Source organism: Orcinus orca, chromosome 19 (assembly GCF_937001465.1).
Source record: "Orcinus orca chromosome 19, mOrcOrc1.1, whole genome shotgun sequence".
NCBI classification, from domain to species: Eukaryota; Metazoa; Chordata; class Mammalia; order Artiodactyla; family Delphinidae; genus Orcinus; species Orcinus orca.
In genome coordinates, this window is record NC_064577.1 from 19,865,534 (window position 1) to 19,884,472 (window position 18,939).

The window sequence follows — 18,939 nt, forward strand, 5'->3', positions numbered from 1 at the left end:
CCAGGAGGGTCGGGGTAGGGGCTCGCAGAGGAGCAGGTTCCCCAAAGAGCCGCAGCCCCAGCCTGCTTTCCCAGCCCTCCCCTGGACGCTTGCCCGGCTGGTCTCAGGCTGCGCAGCGAAGTGTGGTCTATTTGGTGGCAGATCCTTACCCCCTCCCACGACTGGACCCTACAGGAGGCTTCAGCCAGGCTTCACTGCAACTGGCGGCTCGAGTCCAGGCTGCAGGTCTCCGTGGGCCTTGCCTCACCTTCTCTCCTGAGCTGCTGCAGTTCTGTGTGCATATTGACTGAGTGTGCTCTTTACATATGCGGTAAACGCGTCTAAAGGACAGTCAGGCAGGTCTGTCGTGACCGTGACTCCAATACACCTTCCCACAGCAGGAAGGGGTGTTCTTATTTTACAGAGACTCAGAAAGGTGAAGTAAATGGTTCCAGGTCACACAGCAAGTGGGCAAAAATCCTGACCTGCTTCCTGACTCTGAGAAGGTGGTCTTCAGTCTTCACTTAGCACCCCCTCCTCTCCCCGGGAGGAGCTGTTGGAATTTTCAGGGAAGCCACCAGATTCCCAAGGCCCCCTGGGTGCTTGGCTCCTACTTGGGGGGTGGAGGGGTCTATGGCGTCAGGATGCAGGGGGCTGAGAAAGGGGATCCCTCTGTTCCCCAGCAGAAGTTCATCCGGAGGGCCAGGCCCTGAGTGGGGGGGGGTGTCTTTGAGCAGGGCCACTTGGGGAACAGATGTGGTTTGGAGGCCCCCGGGTCCTGGCCACCCCTGTTCTGGGTAATTTTCCACAGCAGCCACTTCCGGGAGGGGAACAAAGAGCCCTGCGTGTCCGGGCTGAGCCTCAGGGACTTGGGCCTCCAAGGGCTCTCTTGGCCTGGGCAACCCCCTTCCAAAGTGCGCCACTAATTTCACTCTGTCAGAGGGTGTGGCCAGACAGGCTATATCTGGAGCCTGAGCAAAGCAGTACTCGGGATGGCTGGATCCACTGAGGCAGGGGGCTAGGGAGGCCTGGGGATCCAGGCCTTTGATAAGTCTCCTTGGCTGCCCCTACCAAGGGTGCCTCTCTGCTTGCATACCTCCAGGGACAGGGAGCTCACTGCTTTCCCACTTTCAGTACCTGATGTTAGTTCTGGTTTATCTCAATCCACCTCATTAGACCCCTCCCTTGCCACCTATCTCTGCCTCCAATCCACAGGACGCAGGGTCCAGGGTCCAGCCCTCTCCCCAGCCTAGTTGCCTCCTCTGACCTGGCCCCAGCCTGTCATGATCCAGGGCAAGGTGGCCCAGGTCTAAAGCACAGTCTGCTCCTTCATCCCAGCTGCTCCTAGGGACAGACACCGAGATGTGAGTCTCTCCCTAGGATCAGCTGGATGGGAGATGGGAGTCAGATGGCCTTGGGGCCCAGCCCTGTTGCCGCCCCAAGTAGCTGTGTGGCCTTGTGCAGGTTAGCTCCTGAACTCTGTGGCTCTTCCTGTCCTCCTGGGTGTGGAGGCCAACCCTTCTGTCATTCCCACAGCTGCATCTGGGAGCAAACCAGATTAAGTCAGGGTGGGAAATTCCAGCCTCTTCCAGGCTCTTCAAGAGGCCCATCTGATCTGGACACTGAGGAGGGTCAGGCTCATCTCACAGGCCCAGCCAGCCATGGTCACTAACGTCCGGGCCACCTATGCGGAGGCATCATCAAGTCCCGTTGCAGCTGAGGTAAATGAGGCACAGAGTGGGGCCCGCTGCCTGGCCCGAGGCCACACAGCAGGTCTTGGACGGGTCTGTCTCCTAAAGACCCAACTCTCGGAACAGTGTTTGTCGGGTCACCTCCCTCCCCAAGTCCAGAGACCTGAGACGGACCCAGTCCGGGTCTTCCACTCGGCCCCCTTGCTTGGTGCTGGAGAGGCCAGGGCCTGCCGAAGCCCCGCAGCAGTCGTCACTTGGATGGAGGGGCCGGCCGGGTAGGTGTGCAGGCCAGACCCGAGCCGGCCCCGCGCTCTCCAGGTGGGGCGGGACCGTCCACCGGGGGCGGGGCTCCCCGCAAGGCTCCTCCCCGCCCCCGCCCACCCCGCAGAGCCGCTGCCGGGGAGCCCAGTTGCCGAGGAACTTTTCGCGGGCGCCGAGCCCCACTGAGGCCAGGGCGTGACGCGAACTCGCGGAGCGGCGGCGGGCCGAGCGGGCCGCTGGGAGGAGGCGACTGCGCCATGGAGGAGCCACACTTCAGCGAAGCGGCCTTGGAGCAGGCGCTGGCTGAGCCGAGCGAGCTGGACGCGGCGCTGCTGACCGACATCGAAGGTGCGTCAGGGCCACTGGGCTCCGCGCGAGTGGGGCGCGCAGGAGGCGCCGGCCTTTGTCTTCCGGGGCGGCGGGGGGCGCGGAGCGGGGCGGGGCGCGGCGCTGGCGCTGGCTCCGTGCGGGGCGCGCGGGGCGCCCCGCGTCTCTGCGCCGAGCGCTGCGGGCCTCGCTGTCCTGTCCGCGCGGAGCCTCCCGCGCCCGCCCTGGCTGTTCACGCCGCTCCGGGTCCTTGGAGGCTCGGCGCTGGGCACGTGCGCCTCTGGGCGTCCCGGTCCGCCCCCCGCGGCCAGTGAGTCCTCAGCCCCTAGGCGGCTGCGGCGAGAGCCTGGGACCCGGGCATCGCCGAGGCCCCGCCCCCGCTCCGGCCTTGACGTCAGCGGGAGGTTATTCTCGGTCATTCCCTCCGGCCCGAGAGTTCAGCTCGGCGCAGGAGCTCTTGCGCAGGCGCGCGGGCGCCTCCAGCCCCTGCCCCCCAGGGTCCGGTTCTCCTAGCCGGCGCCGGGCATCGGTTCGGCACACATTTACTGAGCATCTACTAGGCCCCGTCCTAGGCACCAGGGGTTCACAGACAGACCTGGGCTCCCCTTTTCTTGGAAGCACAAAAATCGCCAAGGAAACCCACAAACGGATATTTAGTTACACCTTGTGGTCGAGCCGGGGCAGGGCGACAGCTTCCGGTAGAGCGGTGGGGTGAGACCTGAAAGTCAGCCCCAGGACCCGCTGGGAAGGATGTCTTCGCCGCAGAGGGCACGGCGAGGAGTTGGAGATTCACAGGTGAGGCTGGGCAGGTTGGCAGACCGAGGACCCTTGTCGGCAGGGAAAGGAGGGAGCAGCTGCGCCGGCTCGCTTACACCTGTGGAAGCACCGCTCTGATTGTTCTACAGAGAAGGGGTTGGGGGAGACGCTGAAGCAGGGGCCAGTTAGGAGGCTGTTGCCCACTGTGCAGACAGCAAATCCCAGCCGCCCTGAGTTGCCTCCGAGGTTGCTGTGTTGCACTTGGCTGATGGGGAAACAGGCCAAGAGCACAGGACCCAAACCTCCCACAACCTGGATAGACACGTCCATGGTGCCTGTGGCCACTCTGGGGTTAGCAAAACGGACACCCACTCCTGCCTTACTGCAGCCTTGCAGATGAACCCAGCTGGCAGGGCCCAAGAGTCGCCAGGTCCCCTGAGAGGAACGAGGGTTGAGAGGAGGGCCAGGCAGCCCTCGAGTCCAGGATGGGGAGCTGGACTGGATCCCAGAGGCAGTGGGGAGTCTTGGGGGAGGGGTTGGGGCAGGGCAATGCCATGCTTGGGTTCTGTGCGGGAAGTTCCCTCTAGCTGTTGGAGTGGATGATCACAGAACGAGTAGAGAAGACTCATTCAGCACTTACTGTATGCCAGGCACTGTGCTGACCACTGAGTCCTCCCAACAGCCCCAATGAGGGCCTTGAGGCACAGAGAGGTTAAGTGACTTGTCCCAGGTCACACAGCCAGAGCATGGCAGAGCCAGAATTCAAACCCAAGCTGTGGGCTCCAGAGCCCAAGGTCTTAACCGCTGGGCTCCTAAAAGTGTGTGCATGTGTGTGTGGGGGTGGGCAATAGAGCAGGGGACCCAGGAGGCTACTCCACATGGAGGTATGCTGGGGGTCGGGGAGGGGTCATAGGTCACACAGCCACCTCCCCATCCCAGGCGAGAGCCTTTGACTCATGAGACTGAGGACCGGCCTTGCGCCCCGCCCAGCCGGGCATCTGCCTCGACCAGACTCTGTCGTGTGACCAGCTCTTGGCGTGGCGCTCTCACCAGGAGTCTCAGGTTCTGTGCCGAAGGCACTGCCCCCGCCACAGTGCGCCGTGGCTCCTGGTGAGTCAGTCTGCTCCCGGCCTCCTCTTGTGGTTCTTGCTTTGGGGTCCTTTGTGGCCGTGGGCAGAGGGCACGTGAGAGCTGTCCCGCGCGAGCGTTGGGATCGTTGTGGGTTCCGGGGCAGTCCTCACCTCCCTGCTGGTTAATTCACCGGGCCTGGAACGTGTGCTTAGTGCAGAAGAGGCAGTGGAGATGACTGCTTGTCGGGGCCCGCGCATCTCCCGCGGGTGCGCCTGGGGCTCCCGCGCACAGCCTGTAGTCATCTCTGGCTGGGCTCCCCAAGTTCACTCTGTCTTTGCACCCCAGGTGTCTGCCTTACGGCATCTTGCCCACCACTCTGCCCAGTACCTGAATCAACTGCACGGGCCAGGCCTCCTGGGGTCCAGGCCAGCCTGGTGGAGAGGACACACGGGGGCCACCCTGCCCCCAGGCCTCTCCCCACGGTCTCTCATGCCCGGTTGTCTGCCTGGCCCCACCAAGCACGGGCCCTCCTTAGGAAACAAGCTCACGGTGGCTTACAGCCCAGCTCCTGGCCCCGGCGCACACCTCCTCAGCTCCCTAACAACCATGGCTCCCCAGTGCCCCGAGCTAAGTCCCCTTGTCCCAGCATGGCGTTCGAGACCTGTACGGTGGGCCAAGCCTGCCCTCCGTGATGATTCCCGTCCCTCCAGGTCCCACCCCTCAGGCCCCCACGCCGCTGCCATGTTCTGCCCCCGTGCGGTGCCCCCGCCTCGTCCCCACGGCAGAGCCTGGGAGAGGCCTCTTCCACCAGACACGACCCGCTCTCCATCCCTCTTCCTGCCTTTGGTACCCGGCCTGGTGACCGGAAGCAGAAGGCACCCCCCAGCGTGGCCATCTGCTGCCCTCTCGGCTGCAGCGGCTCCCCTGGAAAGCAGGAGGTGAGGCTGTAGATGGGGGTGGTTCCAGCCCTCGCGCCTCTGAGGGGCACGGAGAGAAGCGTGCCGGGAGCTCCCTCTTTCCCGATGGTCACTGGACACAAACATCCTGAGTGACCTGGTCAGCCCCAGGCAGGGGCCTGGGATCCGGACTTTGCCCAGCTGATAAGCGCAGGCCAGGTGAGAATGACTGCGCCGGCCAGAGGAAGCGTCTCTGTCCTTGTGTCTTGCCAGCCGCAGGCCCTGTGGATGTGCCCTTTGACCCCGGGACCTGAGTGGGGCTGCCCATCTGCACATGTGTTGGGAGAGGGGAGAGCCTCAGAAATGCCATGGTCACCTCTTCACCCAGTGTGTAGACAAGGAGCAGACGCCTCCACTGCCCCCCAGCTGCCCAGCCTGTACGGCAGCCGAGGGGGTTAGCAGCAGCAGGAAGGCCAGGCCCCGCGGTGCTTGCTTCCCAGGCCAAGCACCTGTTGGAGACCATTTCTAGCTGGCGGAGGAGGGCCAGAGCACAGCAGGTGTTTCCGAGTCTCCAGCCATAGTTGATGCTTTGCTGGGCAGAGCACCTCCAGGCAGCCTTGGGGATGCAAACTGAAGCACTTGGGAGATTCCAGTCACACAGTTGTGGGGACTAAGGAAAGCGACCAAAAGTAGGTAAAACGACAAAGCCCGGTGCTGGGGCTGCTCCGAGGAAATGGGAAGCATCGCAGGGGAGAGTGCAGACGGGTTTATCCTTCCAGAAAGCAGCCTGGCAGCTCTGAAGCAGCACGCTGCCTTTGAAACAACACACCCACTGCAGGTTTAAAACAGCTGCAGTGAGGCAACCGCGAAGGGGGAAATGTAATTAATGTAAAGGAGTGGATAGCACTATTTAGACTGGAACGTTGCTCAGCAGGACGGGACCGCCCCCTGCATTGCCGCTGCGTCAGGCCCATGGGTTGTTTCCCAGCTGCTGGAAGGAGTCTCTACCCCAGGACAGGATGTTGGAATTGGTGCTGGCCAATCTGTCCAGTGGCCGTGCTCAGGGTCACTTGGTCCATGTAACTGGGAGCGGCATGTGGAGCGGCACTGATGAGAGGAGAGTGCGAGGTGGTGACCTCAGAGCAGGTTTTGAGAGGAGGAGGAGTTTGCAGGTGGACACAGGATAGTGGGAAGGGCCTTTGGGGCAGAGGGAACGGGCTGGGCCAGCGCACAGCCTTCTGAAAGCAGACAAGGAGAGTGAGGCTCACCGGACTCAGACAGCCAGGGACCAGCAGGGGTGGGGCTGGCAGTGCACACGCCCCTCGATCTGGTCTCCTCTGGCTCAGCCCCTTGCTGAGTGATTGCGTGTCCCAGCTGGCTCAGGCCTTGACCCCGCCCTAGGGGCTCCTCTAAGGGCAGTTAGGAAGGCCTCGCAGCGGAGGTGGTGCTGGGGCTCCTCCTTGCACCTTCGCGCTGCCTCGCCTCCGTGTCCCATGCGGCACACACGTCCTGACCTGGGGTGAGTGGTGGCAGCGAGGTGGGACAGAGCCAGGCTGGCCCTGGGGCTCACACCTGCCCCTGGCAGGCTGGGCTGAGGGCTGTGGGCTTGGGGGTTGGCAGGCCTGGGTTTGCGTCCCAGATTGTCCACTTGGCAGCCAGGGGACCTGGGGCCTGTGGCTTCCCTCTGAGGCTTAGTGACCTCGTCCGTCTAGAGGGCTCACGCCCAGCTTCCCCTGGGGCTCCAGCCCCGGGCCCGTCCCACTCCAGGAAGAGCCGGCACCCACTTGCACCCCCGGGCAGCCCTGCGCACACAAAGGGCAGCCTGTGCCCCTGCTGCACACTCACCGGCTGTGGACATGTGAGCCTGCCAACCGGGCTCCTCAGAGAGCAGCAGGGTGGGTGGCAGGCAGGGTGCAGCCCCCCTCCCCACCACTGCCCTGCGCCCTCCATCGAGCGGGCGGAGCTGGGACGGGGCTGCTGCTTTGCACCGTTTGCCATTCTTCACAGCTGTGCAGACTTTGTGACCTGCTTGCAAATCCCTTTCCTGCCCGTTCCCTGAGAAACGGTCTCCTTGGCTCAGATGAGAGACGAACGTGGGTTGGAACTCCAGCTCTTGACTGTCTCCCTGACCCCCACCCCCTTGACTCCCTCTGCTCCAGCCACACCGGCCTCCTCGCTGTCTTGATGTCACCTCCTCAGAGAGGCCTGCCCTGACCGCCTCCGTGTGTTCATGGTGCTCATCACCACCCATACCCCTGTTCCTCCCTGGATTTGCAGACAGTTGGTTACAGATGGAACAGAAGCTCCACGAGGGACGTCTTCGTGCTGTGTTCCAGCACCCTAGTGCCTGGTACACTTAGTAGACACTTAGGAAAGGGCAGTAGGTATTGCCACAGAAGCAGATCTGGGCTTCGTGGGCCAGGCTGTGTAGGGGAGGTGGTGAGCTCCCTGTCCCAGGAAGCGTGCAAGCAGGGTTTCTTCAGGGTGCAAGGCCTCGTGCAGTTTGGATGGGCCGGAGGCTCCCGTGACGGTCAGAGCTGGGCTCCTGTAGGTTCGTGGTGCAGGGCCCCTCCAGGATTTGCATCATGGCCTCACCGAATAAACACGCAGGAGAATAAAAGGCTGCCCCACATCTGCCTCCAGAGGGAGGTTTGAAGGCAAGCCAGGGAGGGGGGAGGTGGTTTCAGGTTTCCTGTTGGGTCCTGATAGGATCAGGGCAGGCTAGGAGGAAGGAGAGCAAAAGGAGCCAGGCTTGGGGGCGGGCAGGTGGGCCCACTGAGGCCGAGCCCGAGCCTCCGGTCTCCCGATGTGCAGTGTGCAGACAGTGCATGCAGAAGCCACGTGGGCCTTGAGTCTTCCCTCATGCGGGAAGCCGAGTGCTCAGCTCACCCAAGGAGGGGCCAGCCTTTCAGACCCGCTGCGGGGGCGCTTCCTTAAATTGTGCACGCTGGGGACCTCTCTTGCCTCCTGGAATCCCCTACTCTGAGGCCAGGAGTGAAGGCTCAGAGAAGGGGAGTGAGAAGGGAGAAGGGCAGAAGGATGGGTCAGGAGCTGGGAGGACTGGACCCCTCAGGGCGGTCGGCCCTGGCCCCGGCCCTTCGGAGTCACAGGCGAGTGTCTGCGTGTGGGCCTTGGAATTCAGGCCTCAGTGTCTTCCAGTCTCAAGGTACTGAGGTGAGGGAGGAGCCTTCCCAACGGCAGTGTCTTGTTTGATTTTTGGGGGTGAGGGAGGGTGTGAGAGCCACCGGCTGAGGAGAGACGGAGCTGAGGATGCTAGAGAATTCTGTTGCCCTTGGCACCCCCTGCAAGGCCATGGAAGGACCCGGACAAAGGAGGATGGGGGGGCGTTACCTCGGCTAGCCTCCTGGAGAGGGAGGGCCATCCGGGCCGGGGGTTCTCCAGTACCCCAACACCCTCGGAGGCTGCAGGAGACCAGGAGAGGGTACCGGGGTGGGCCCGGCCACAGTTGGGAGGCTGGCCTGAGCCCGGGGTCTGCTTGGCCACAAAAGCCGGAGCTGGCAACCTGGGCTGCTGGCCAGGCTATGTTCATGTGTGTGTGTGGAACTCTGACCTTACACAGAAGGGGAGATAGGCCCAGGTACCCCTCCAAAGACCCCCAGAGCCTGTCACCCTACGACTTCCTCACCTTCTGTCCCAGGGATTGGGCTGCCTCTTGGACTCCCCGGCCCTACAGTGAATAAGTGAGTGAATCAGGCTTCACCCAGAGACTGCTAGTCGGGTGGGGGAGGGGGTGAGACCTTCACCGACCCCCATCCCAGACCCAGGCCCCTCTGCAAAGGGATGTCTGTGTGGGGCGTCAGCTCTGGTTGTTACTGGCTGGGCACTTTGGGGTAGGGGTTTCCCTTCCTCCGTTTCCCAACAGTGACCTGTTGTCAGGGGTCCATGCGGTTGGGTGCGGCAGAGGCTTGGATGCGGAGTTGGGGCACCCCTGGCCGGCCCCACGCCCGCTCCGCCGCGCTCTCGGAGGTGGTGGGAGCAGGGGACGTGATTACCAGTAACCCCTGCGGACGTCGGCGCCGAGCGGGTTGAGGGACGGCGTCCGCGAGTAACCCCGGCCCCATCCGGCCCTGCGGGGCTCAAACCGAGCCGCGCGCCGCGGGGGTGGGGCGGGGCCCCAGGAGGCGGTGGCGCGGCCGCTGATTGGCCGCGCGCGCTCACCCCATGCCCGGGCCGCGGCCCCGGGAGGGCGTGGCCATTCGGTGGGGCGTGGCCATTCGGCGGGGGCGGAGCCAGCGGGGGCGGGACCGGCGGCGCGCTCGGCAGCTTTAAAGCGCGGCCGGCCACGCAGGTGAAGTCAGCGCGCGGACACCGGCAGGCCAGCCGCCTGGACCCCCCGAAGGGCGGTGGGCGCAGGCCGCGGAGCCATGGACTGCACGTTCGAAGGTATTTTTTGGAGGACCCCACCTCTTTATCACAGTTTCCATCTGCATCGCGGGGTCCTCATCCCCGGTGCCCTGAGGGGAGGTATATGCGCTCCCGGCTCTCAGGGGAGCTGGCGGACCCCCCCCCGCCACCTCAGTAGTCACCCCCACCCCCACGTCTGGCGCGAGAGGGTGGCCTTCCCACATCCTCTGCTCCGCAGGGAGGAGGGCCGGTTGTCCTTCCGTCTCCTGGGGCTCCTAGTTTGGAGGGCTTCTTGAACTTGCTAGACAGTGGCCCCCTGGGTTCAGCCAGTTTTTCTTTCTGGCCCTCAGTTTCCCCATCTGTCAAAGGGGCTCATGAAGCCTGGGGAGCGAGCAGGTCCTGAAGGTGAAAGGTCTCTATGCCCCATGACCTGCGCAAACCTGGAGGGCCCGCCCCGTGTTTCTGTTTGAGGACCAGGAGGCTGAGCCTGGCACCCCCGTCTCGCTCTCCTGGAGGCCGTAGGGAGGGTCCCTTGCAGTCACTTTCCTGCCTGGCACCTGTCAGTAGGAGGGACTCAGGCGACGTTGACTCTCCCCTCCGTGCGGCCATCCTGCCACAAAGGGTCTCGTCTGTCTTGTGCAGATGAGGAAACCGAGGCCCAGTGAGAGGAAGCCCTAGCAGGCTGGGGACCTGGGGTACACCTCGGGCTCCCAGGGTTTGCACATGGATCCTGCAGAGCACTCTGACCCAGTGGGTGGCTCCCCCAGTGGGTTAGAAGGCCCTAGGCTGACCCAGCCAGGCTGCTGATCGCCAGCTGGGGAAGAGGGCCTGTGGCCAGGCTGGGGCCGCGGCAGGCAGTGTGTCCAGTCTGTGTGAGGAGGAAAGAGGACAGACGGCGTTTGCTTTTGTCGAGGGGAGACTGAAGCCTGAATGGCCGGTCCCGAGGCTGCTTGGCTGCAGACGGGGTCTGGGCTTGTGCCCAGAACACACAGGGACACTCGGGTTGGCACACACTTGGCCAGCGGCTGGCTCTGCCCGAAGCCTCGGTCTGTCCCACAGAGGAGTGGGCTGGCGAAGGCAGCTCTGAAGTCGGGAGTGGTGGGCCCAGGCCTCAGTTCTGCCTTCGCCTGGTCCTGGGGCAAGTCGGTGGGCCTCAGGGGGGCGCTGGGCTCGTCCGGTGTTGCAAGGCCATTTGACGCACCTGGCAGAGCTCCAGATGTCACAGGTGTCTGTGAGTGGGGGCTCCTGGGGGTGGCTTTCTGTTTCCGTGGCGTTGGTCCCACAGGTACGCTGTGGGGTGGGGGTGGGGGGGAGCGTGCAAATCCGTGACACCTGCCCCCTGTTGCTCACACAGCTTCTCCTCCTTACCGCAGACATGCTTCAGCTCATCAACAACCAAGACAGCGACTTCCCGGGCCTGTTCGACCCGCCCTACGCTGGGGGTGGAGCAGGGGGCACAGAGCCCGCCAGTCCATATGCCAGCTCCCCAGGCAGCCTGTCCCCACCTCCTTCCACGATGAGCTCCCCACTTGAAGGCTTCCTGGGGGGGACCAAGGCGACAACCCCACCCTTGTCCCCTCCCCAGCCTGCACCCACCCCCCTGAAGATGTACCCTTCCGTGCCTGCCTTCTCCGCGGGGCCTGCTATCAAGGAGGAACCAGCACCCCAGACCACCCTCCAGCCGCTGCCGGGGGCCCTCCTGCCCCAGCGTCTTCCGGCCCCAGCCCCACCGCAGTTCAGCTCTGCCCCTGTGTTGGGCTATCCCAGCCCTCCTGGAGGCTTCTCCACAGGTAAGGGGGGCGTGTGGAGGGAGGAGCACAGCAGGAGCACCAGGAGGAGGGTCTGCTGTGGTCTCAGTAGAGGAATTTGCAGGCTCTAGAAGTCGGGTCCCTGCTGTGCTGCTGGAGGTGCTCCCGTCACCAGCAGCTCTCAGGAAGCACCGCTTCCCAGCCTCCCAGCGTCCGCAGCAGATAGGTGCTGGGCTGGGAAGCGAGCAGGCTTGCATCAGAGCTCCAGGCAGGGACTGTCCCGATAGTAACCTGAGGCCATGAGGGTAACGACTCATTCAAGGTCACAGGGTGATAAATACCTGCAGGGCGGGTTGGAAGTGGGTTAGGGCAGCCTGTGTCCGCAGCTCCTGCCTTTATCTCTGCAGGGACCCACCCGGGGAGCACCGCGCAGTCTCTGCCTGGCCTGCCACTGGCTGCCCTTCCAGGGGTCCCGCCCGTCTCCTTGCACAACCAGGTCCAGAGTGCGGCTCCCCAGCAGCTGTTGACGGCCACAGCCACCCCGACGGTGGCCCCTGGAACAACCACTGTGACCTCACAGGTCCAGCAGGTCCCGGTGAGAGGGTCTGGCCCGGCCTCAGGGAGGTGGTGGCCCCGACCCACAGCCCACAGCTGAGCCCCCTCCCGTCCTTAGGTCCTGCTGCAGCCCCACTTCATCAAGGCAGACTCGCTGCTCCTGACGACTGTGAAAACAGACGTGGGAGCCCCCATGAAGGCGGCAGGCATCAGCTCCCTGGCCCCTGGCATGGCTGTGCAGGCAGCGCCCTTGCAGGTGGGCGGCTTAGGCAGGGCGGGGGGGCGGGGGTATTGTATGCATGCATGTCCACCTGCTAACCGTGCCTGGCCCCACAGACCCTGGTGAGTGGCGGAACCATCCTGGCGACTGTGCCGCTGGTAGTGGATGCTGACAAGCTGCCCATCAACCGGCTGGCAGCTGGCGGCAAGGCCCCGGGCTCGGCCCAGAGCCGAGGTGAGAAGCGTACGGCCCACAATGCCATTGAGAAACGCTACCGCTCTTCCATCAATGACAAGATCGTCGAGCTCAAGGACCTGGTGGTGGGCACAGAGGCCAAGGTGCGGGCAGAGGCCCCGATGGGGTGGCCCTGGGGAAGGAGGCACCTGGGGGGAAGAGGAGGCACCTGGGGGGAAGAGGAGGATGGGGCTGAACCTGGACAGACAGGCCTGGGGCTCCAGACTCCTCGGGCCTGGTGGCTCTGTTTAGCTGAGCTTCATGGAGGCCCCATGCGGTGGGGGCTCTTTTAGGTGTTGGGGATTCAGCAGTGAACAGACAGACTGCTGTTCTGTTGAGCAGCTGACGTTCTGGTGGGGTGTCGGGATGCCGGCAGACAGGACAGATCCGTGTTGGGGTTTGCTGGCGGGGTGTCCGGGCGCCGGCAGACAGGACAGATCCGTGTTGGGGTTTGCTGGCGGGGTGTCGGGGCGCCAGCAGACAGGACAGATCTGTGCTGGGGTTTGCCAGGTGGCATGAAAGAAAACGGGGCGGGAAGAGGGACGGTGGGAGTCGCAGATCTGAATCGGGTGGTCGGGGAGGCCTCGCAAAGGTGATGCCGTATGTGAACAGAGGCCTGGAGGAGGCGAGGGGGCAAGGCATGGAGATGGAACGATGGTGACAGCGGTTAGCCGTAAGCTGTTGTATGCATTTTACTTGGGAGGAAGGTTCTACTAGGGAGGAACAGCAGGTGCAAAGGCCCTGAGGCAACTGTGTAGCAGAGCAGTCCCACCCCTTGCGCTTAGCTGCCCACTTGTCTGGCCTGACCGGCCACCTGTGCTGTGTCTCCTCCCTACCGCCTGCAGCTGAATAAATCTGCTGTCTTGCGCAAGGCCATCGACTACATCCGCTTCCTTCAGCAGGGCAACCAGAGACTCAAGCAGGAGAACCTGAATCTGCGCACCGCTGCCCACAAAAGCAGTGAGTCCTTTCCTCCCCTCCACGCCTGCTCACCCTGCGAGGGCCCTTCACCCTCTCGTCGGCCTTCCCGTGGCCCTCAGCTCCGATTTGGGGCGAGGTAGGGTGTGTAGCCCTCACCCCAGCCCAGCTCCTCTCTGGCCCACAGAATCTTTGAAGGACCTGGTGTCAGCCTGCAGCAGTGGAGGCCACACAGACGTGCCCATGGAGGGCGAGAAGCCAGAGGTGGTGGACACCCTGAGCCCGCCACCCTCGGACGCCGGCTCGCCCTTCCAGAGCAGCCCACTGTCCCTTGGCAGCAGGGGCAGTAGCAGTGGTGGCAGCGGCAGTGACTCGGAGCCTGACAGCCCAGTCTTTGAGGACAGCCAGGTTGGGTCGCACGTCGTTGTCCCCTCCCTGTCATCCAGCGACATCCTCTGAGTTCCGGGACTGGGGTGTGTCCTACCTCCCGTTTTAGAGACGCGGAGCTGGGCGGGAGTCCCGCAGTAAGGCTGGGGGCAGAGCTGATCCCTCCTCCTCTGAGCTGAGCTCTCTGGGCTGTGCTCACCCCGTTCTCACCGCCCCGCCCACCCCGCCAGGTGAAGCCAGAGCAGCTGCCGCCCCCCCACAGCCGGGGCATGCTGGACCGCTCCCGCCTGGCCCTGTGTGTGCTTGTCTTCCTCTGTGTCTCCTGCAACCCCTTGGCCTCCCTGCTGGGCAGCCGGGGTCCCGCTGGCCCCTCCGATGCCGCCAGTGTCTACCACGGTCCTGGGCGCAGCATGCTGGGTGCTGAGGGCAGAGGTAGGACAGGCCAGCCTGGGCAGTGCGAGGGGGGACTCTTGGGGACGTAGGTCCCGGGCCAGTGGGCTTGGGGCTCTGGACTTCCTGGGTGGCATGTCCCCAGCCTGTGTCTGCCCCCAGACGGCCTTGGCTGGGCCCCGTGGCTGCTGCCCCCACTGGTCTGGCTGATGAACGGGCTGCTGGTGCTGTCCTCCTTGGCGCTGCTCTTTGTCTACGGAGAGCCGGTCACGCGGCCCCACTCGGGCCCCGCCGTGCACTTCTGGAGGCATCGCAAGCAGGCCGACCTGGACTTGGCCCGGGTAAGCGGCCGGACCCCGGGGGTGTGGAGGGCGGGCAGGGCTGGGACCCTCAGCAGCACCTGGGAAGGTGCCGGGCACACCGTGAATCTCCCCTGTTCTCTCCACTCCTGTCTCCCCCTCAGACCCCCACGGAGCCCCGGGGGCCCAGCCGGCACTGCTGGGGTTGGTGGGGTCGTGGCGGGGAGCCCAAGATGGAGGGCTCTCCGGGGCTCGAGGGGTGGCACGTGCCGGGGATGCTCGGACCCCGCCTTTCTCACCTGGAAAACCTTCCTCCGCAGGGGGACTTCGCCCAGGCTGCCCAGCAGCTGTGGCTGGCCCTGCGGGCCCTGGGCCGACCCCTGCCCACCTCCCATCTGGACCTGGCCTGCAGCCTGCTCTGGGGCCTCATCCGCCACCTGCTGCAGCATCTCTGGGTGGGCCGCTGGCTGGCAGGCCGGGCGGGGGGCCTGCGGAGGGATGGTGCCCTGCAGGTGGACGCCCGCACCAGTGCCCGCGACGCGGCCCTCGTCTACCACAAGCTGCACCAGCTGCACACCATGGGTATGGCGGGCGAGGGCTGGGCCTGAGGGCGTCCCGCCACCTCTGCGCCATGCCCAGCCTCATGCCCTCCCATTTTCCAGGGAAGTACTCGGGTGGGCACCTGGCTGCCGCCAACCTGGCACTGAGTGCCCTGAACCTGGCCGAGTGCGCGGGGGAGGCCATGTCCGTGGCCACGCTGGCTGAGATCTATGTGGCCACCGCGCTCAGGGTCAAGACCAGTCTCCCCCGGGCCTTGCATTTCCTGACAGTGAGTAGGTGGTGGGCTTGGTGGGGGACGGGGCTCAGGTCTCCCTGGGCTGAGGGCTGCCCGGGAGAGGCAGCTGGTTATGCGGTGGGCTCCAGGCCCTCTGGGGTCTCAGCCCAGGGTCTGGGGTGACAGCCCGCCCCTCTCGCCCACAGCGCTTCTTCCTGAGCAGCGCCCGCCAGGCCTCCCTGGCACAGAGCGGCTCAGTGCCTCTTGCCATGCAGTGGCTCTGCCACCCTGCGGGCCACCGTTTCTTCGTGGATGGTGACTGGGCCGTGTGCAGCGCTCCGCGGCACAGCCTGTACAGCGTGGCCGGGGACCCAGGTGCCTTCTCACCCTGTGCCTGTCCCCTGTCCGCTGCCTCTCTGCTGTCCCTGCCCACCCTGGTCTGTTGCCCCACCATCCATTGTCGCCACGGGGGCTGCAGGAACGGGGAGGCCAGGCTGGCTCTGTCTCAGTTGGGGCTCTTCAGAGGCAAACAGGAAGAGGGATTTGGGGGCAGGTGGTTGATTTGGGAGGTGCTCCCAGGCAACACCGCTGTGCTGTGAGGAGGTCAGGAAGGGCGTGTGCCCAAGCTAGGTTATCCTGTCCACGGGGTGGGGGAGGCAGAATATTTATCGCCCAGCTTTCATCCGTCTCAGAGCCAGGCCCCCCCGTGCCCAGGGAAGAGTCCTAGGTGCAGGGAAGCGCCTGTGCGCGGGGAGGTGGGGCCCTTCCCCCCCACCCCACTCACCCACTCCTCCCCACAGTGGACCCCCTGGCCCACGTGGCTCAGCTGTTCCGTGAACATCTCTTGGAGCGAGCACTGCATTGCCTGGCCCAGCCCAGCCCCGGCCCCGGATCAGCCGATGGGGACAGGTGAGTGTCCCTCTGCGGCTCAGCGGGCCAGGTCCCCCACCCCCGGCCAGTGGAGCTTGGGAAAGGCTACGTCCAGGGACCCGTGTCGGTGGCCAGAGCCGGGTCACCGTGGCCTCAGTTTCCCCACCAGCCCGGCAGGGGCCGGCCGCGCTTTGAGGAGCCAGGAAGCCAGGCTGTGCTGTGGGGGCAGGTGAGGAGGGCCGTCCGCTTCAGGACCCCTGCCACCTGTCCCGACGGCCAGTCCTCTCCTGCCACAGGGAATTCTCCGACGCCCTCGGGTACCTGCAGCTGCTGAACAGCTGTTCTGACGTGGCCGGGGCTCCTGCCTGCAGCTTTTCCATCGGCTCCGGCATGGCTGCCACCGCCGGTGAGCCCCCAGGCCTCCCCGCCCCGTGACGCCCTCGGGCTCAGCGCCACAGCAGCTCGGCCTTGGGTGTGGTGTGGCTGAGTTTCAGGGACCCCTCTGGCCCTGCTTCCTGCAGGCACAGACCCGGTGGCCAAGTGGTGGGCCTCGCTGACGGCTGTGGTGACCCACTGGCTCCGGCGGGATGAGGCGGCGGCCGAGCGGCTGTATCCACTGGTGGAGCACCTGCCCCGCGCCCTGCAGGAGTCCGAGTGAGCGCAGGCTGCGTGCTCGTGCCCCCACCCCGACCCCCAGCTTTGTTCTGTGCGGTTAGGGTCCCGTCATTTCTTTCCCGGGAAGCCAGAACCAGGGCAGGGGAAGCTCGGCGAGGGCCTGAGGCCTGGTCTGACCGTCACACCTCTGCCTTGGCCCCAACAGGCGACCCCTGCCCAGGGCGGCTCTGCACACCTTCAAGGCTGCCCGGGCCCTGCTGGGCCGTGGGAAGGCAGAGTCTGGCCCGGCCAGCCTGGCCATGTGTGAGAAGGCCAGTGGGTACCTTCAGGACAGCCTGGCCGTTACACCAGCCGGCAGCTCCATTGACAAGGTGAGGGCTGGGGCCAGGGGCCTGGCGGATCTTGGGGGCCTTGGCCTTTCCACTCCCCGGACGGTCCCCCTTGGGCTGCAGATACAGGACTGGGGGCTAAGGTTTGGGTCCAGGGGAGAGTGGCTGCCCCCCTCTGGCCTCAGTGTCCCCACCCCCGGAGGACGGCTGGGGTGAGCGGTGTGGCAGGGCCTGGAGAGCGGGCGGCCCCGCGGTGCATTGCTGTTGCATTGCACGTGTGAGGCGGGTGCAGTGCCTCGGCAGTGCAGCCCGGAGCCGGCCCCTGGCACCATGGGCCCCCACTCTTCCCTCCCAGAGCCAGAGCCCCCTGACCCCTGCCCTGCCCTGCCCACCACCCCAGGTCATGCAGCTGCTCTTGTGTGACCTGCTCCTTGGGGCGCGCACCAGCCTGTGGCAGCGGCAGAAGCCGCCGGCACCCTCCCAGGCCTCACCGGGCCCGGGCAGTGGGGCCCAGGCCTCTGCCCTCGAACTCCGTGGCTTCCAGAGGGACCTGAGTGGCCTGAGGCGTCTGGCACAGAGTTTCCGGCCTGCCATGCGGAGGGTGAGTGCCCGTGGGGCCCTGGCTTGCAATGGGGATGTATGTGAGGTGTCGGGAGGGAGCGGGGGCCTGGCTGGAACCTCTCCTGGCCCCTCCTGCCCAGGTGTTCCTGCATGAAGCCACTGCCCGGCTGATGGCAGGGGCCAGCCCGGCGCGGACACACCAGCTCCTGGACCGCAGCCTGAGGAGGAGGGCCGGCCCCTGCGGCAAAGGAGGTGAGAAGGACAGCTGGCCCAGGTGGGAAGGGCCACACGCCAGGTGGAGGCTGCAGAGGGAGGCTGTGTGTGAGACACACAGAGGCCGAGGGACTTGGTGGTGGCTTCCTGATGGGAGGCCTAACCTGAGAGTCAGTGGGGACAACTGTCCTTTGTGGGACACGCGACTGGGTACGCGGTCTGTGCTCCAGGGGCAGGCGCGGAAGGGGCGAGGCTCCGTGCTCCTCCGAGACCGAGGGGGGCGGGTGGGGGCGGGTGCTGACTAGCCTGGGGTGGGGCCGGTTGTCCAGGGGGGCGGGGCAAGGATCCGAGCCCCACCCCCGGCGCGGCCCCGCCCCTGACATGCCACTGTGCATGTGTGCAGGCACGGCGGCGGAGCTGGAGCCGCGGCCCACGAGGCGGGAGCACGCGGAGGCGTTGCTCCTGGCTTCCTGCTACCTGCCGCCCGGCTTCCTGTCGGCGCCTGGGCAGCGAGTGGGCATGCTGGCCGAGGCGGCACGCACGCTCGAGAAGCTCGGTGACCGCCGGCTGCTGCATGACTGCCAGCAGATGCTCATGCGCCTGGGCGGCGGGACCACCGTAACCTCCAGCTAGACCCCCGCTGGCGGCCCAGCCTCAGCGCCCCTGTTTCTGTCTCGACGGCCGAGGGCAGCGCCGGAGACCCGGGGTCCGAGGCTCGCCCACGGAGTGCACTGTCCCTGGAGGGCTGGAGACCCTCGGGGACTTCCGCACTTGACCTTGGGGCCTCCCCAGCCCGCTCCAGCCCTCGATGAGCGGCGGCCGGGATGGTGCTGGCCCCTGGTGGCCGGCCGGGGGATTGCCGGGGCCTGGCCGCCGCCGGGGGTCAACTGTTACGCGCGCCGCCGCCGATCCTGGGCTTTCCCTCTCCGTCCAGAGGGAAGAGGGGTGCGTCTCACTGAGCCGAAGGGCCCTGCCCCCGGCGCCTCCCTCCCATCTGGGGAGACCTGTGCATAGTGTAGATCGTGGTGCGCCAGCCTCCTGGCCTCTGAGGTTCCAAGTGTTACTTTGCCTTTTGCAAACTTTATTTTCATAGGTTGAGAAGTTTTATACAGAGAATAAAAAATGAACTTATTTATAATCTGGGTTTTGCTCCTTTGGGGAGGGGTGTGTGTGCTAACCAGAGGGGATCCTTTGGGCCATCAGTCCCCCCAGCACCCAGGCAAATGCTTCCCATCCCTACCTGCCCTTCGGTTTGGGAGGCCCGGCTTTATTCCCTCCAGCTGACTTGGGTCCCACTGATCACGGGGCCGCACGTTTGGGCTATATCATCTCCTAACCCTTAGGGTCCATATGGCCTCAGCTGTGCCTCCTTGCTTCTCTCCCAGCTTCTGCCCCCTTCAGGTCCCGGGATGACATGGGAGGACAGCTCCATGTCTTTGGGGATCTGTTGGGACAGCAGGAGCTACAACCTGGGTCTCC

At 65.2% G+C, this 18,939-nt stretch overlaps 1 protein-coding gene across 9 annotated transcripts; it reads left to right on the forward strand.

Moving 5' to 3' along the window:
- Positions 1–2,059: 2,059 nt before the first annotated feature.
- On the forward strand, positions 2,060–18,493 carry SREBF1 (sterol regulatory element binding transcription factor 1). Of its 9 annotated transcripts, XM_049701970.1 has the most exons (21): positions 2,060–2,324; positions 8,906–8,918; positions 9,342–9,385; positions 10,720–11,136; positions 11,502–11,689; positions 11,768–11,905; positions 11,986–12,207; positions 12,949–13,063; positions 13,209–13,429; positions 13,639–13,840; positions 13,961–14,139; positions 14,418–14,679; positions 14,760–14,926; positions 15,079–15,247; positions 15,673–15,781; positions 16,039–16,148; positions 16,264–16,396; positions 16,563–16,728; positions 17,087–17,287; positions 17,388–17,499; positions 17,864–18,493. In XM_049701970.1, the coding sequence occupies exons 1-21, from the start codon at positions 2,189–2,191 to the stop codon at positions 18,091–18,093; spliced, it is 3,534 nt and encodes a 1,177-aa protein (XP_049557927.1). In that variant the 5' UTR covers positions 2,060–2,188; the 3' UTR covers positions 18,094–18,493. The 9 variants fall into 9 exon arrangements, with proteins under 9 accessions (XP_049557927.1, XP_033278491.2, XP_049557920.1 ...); XM_049701964.1 differs by having other exon boundaries at positions 2,137–3,053; positions 3,954–9,385; XM_049701967.1 differs by lacking the exons at positions 8,906–8,918; positions 9,342–9,385 and adding an exon at positions 2,877–3,053 and having other exon boundaries at positions 2,140–2,279; positions 10,932–11,136.
- The last annotated feature ends 446 nt before the right edge of the window (positions 18,494–18,939 follow it).

Excerpts from the sequence above, each read along its gene's own strand:
- SREBF1 (XM_049701970.1), top strand. The coding sequence starts at position 2,189 with ATGGAGGAGCCACACTTCAGCGAAGCGGCCTTGGAGCAGGCGCTGGCT. Across the intron at positions 11,906-11,985 it reads TGCAGGCAGCGCCCTTGCAG|ACCCTGGTGAGTGGCGGAAC; the intron begins GTGGGCGGCTTA and ends CTGGCCCCACAG. Across the intron at positions 13,841-13,960 it reads GCTGGGTGCTGAGGGCAGAG|ACGGCCTTGGCTGGGCCCCG; the intron begins GTAGGACAGGCC and ends GTCTGCCCCCAG.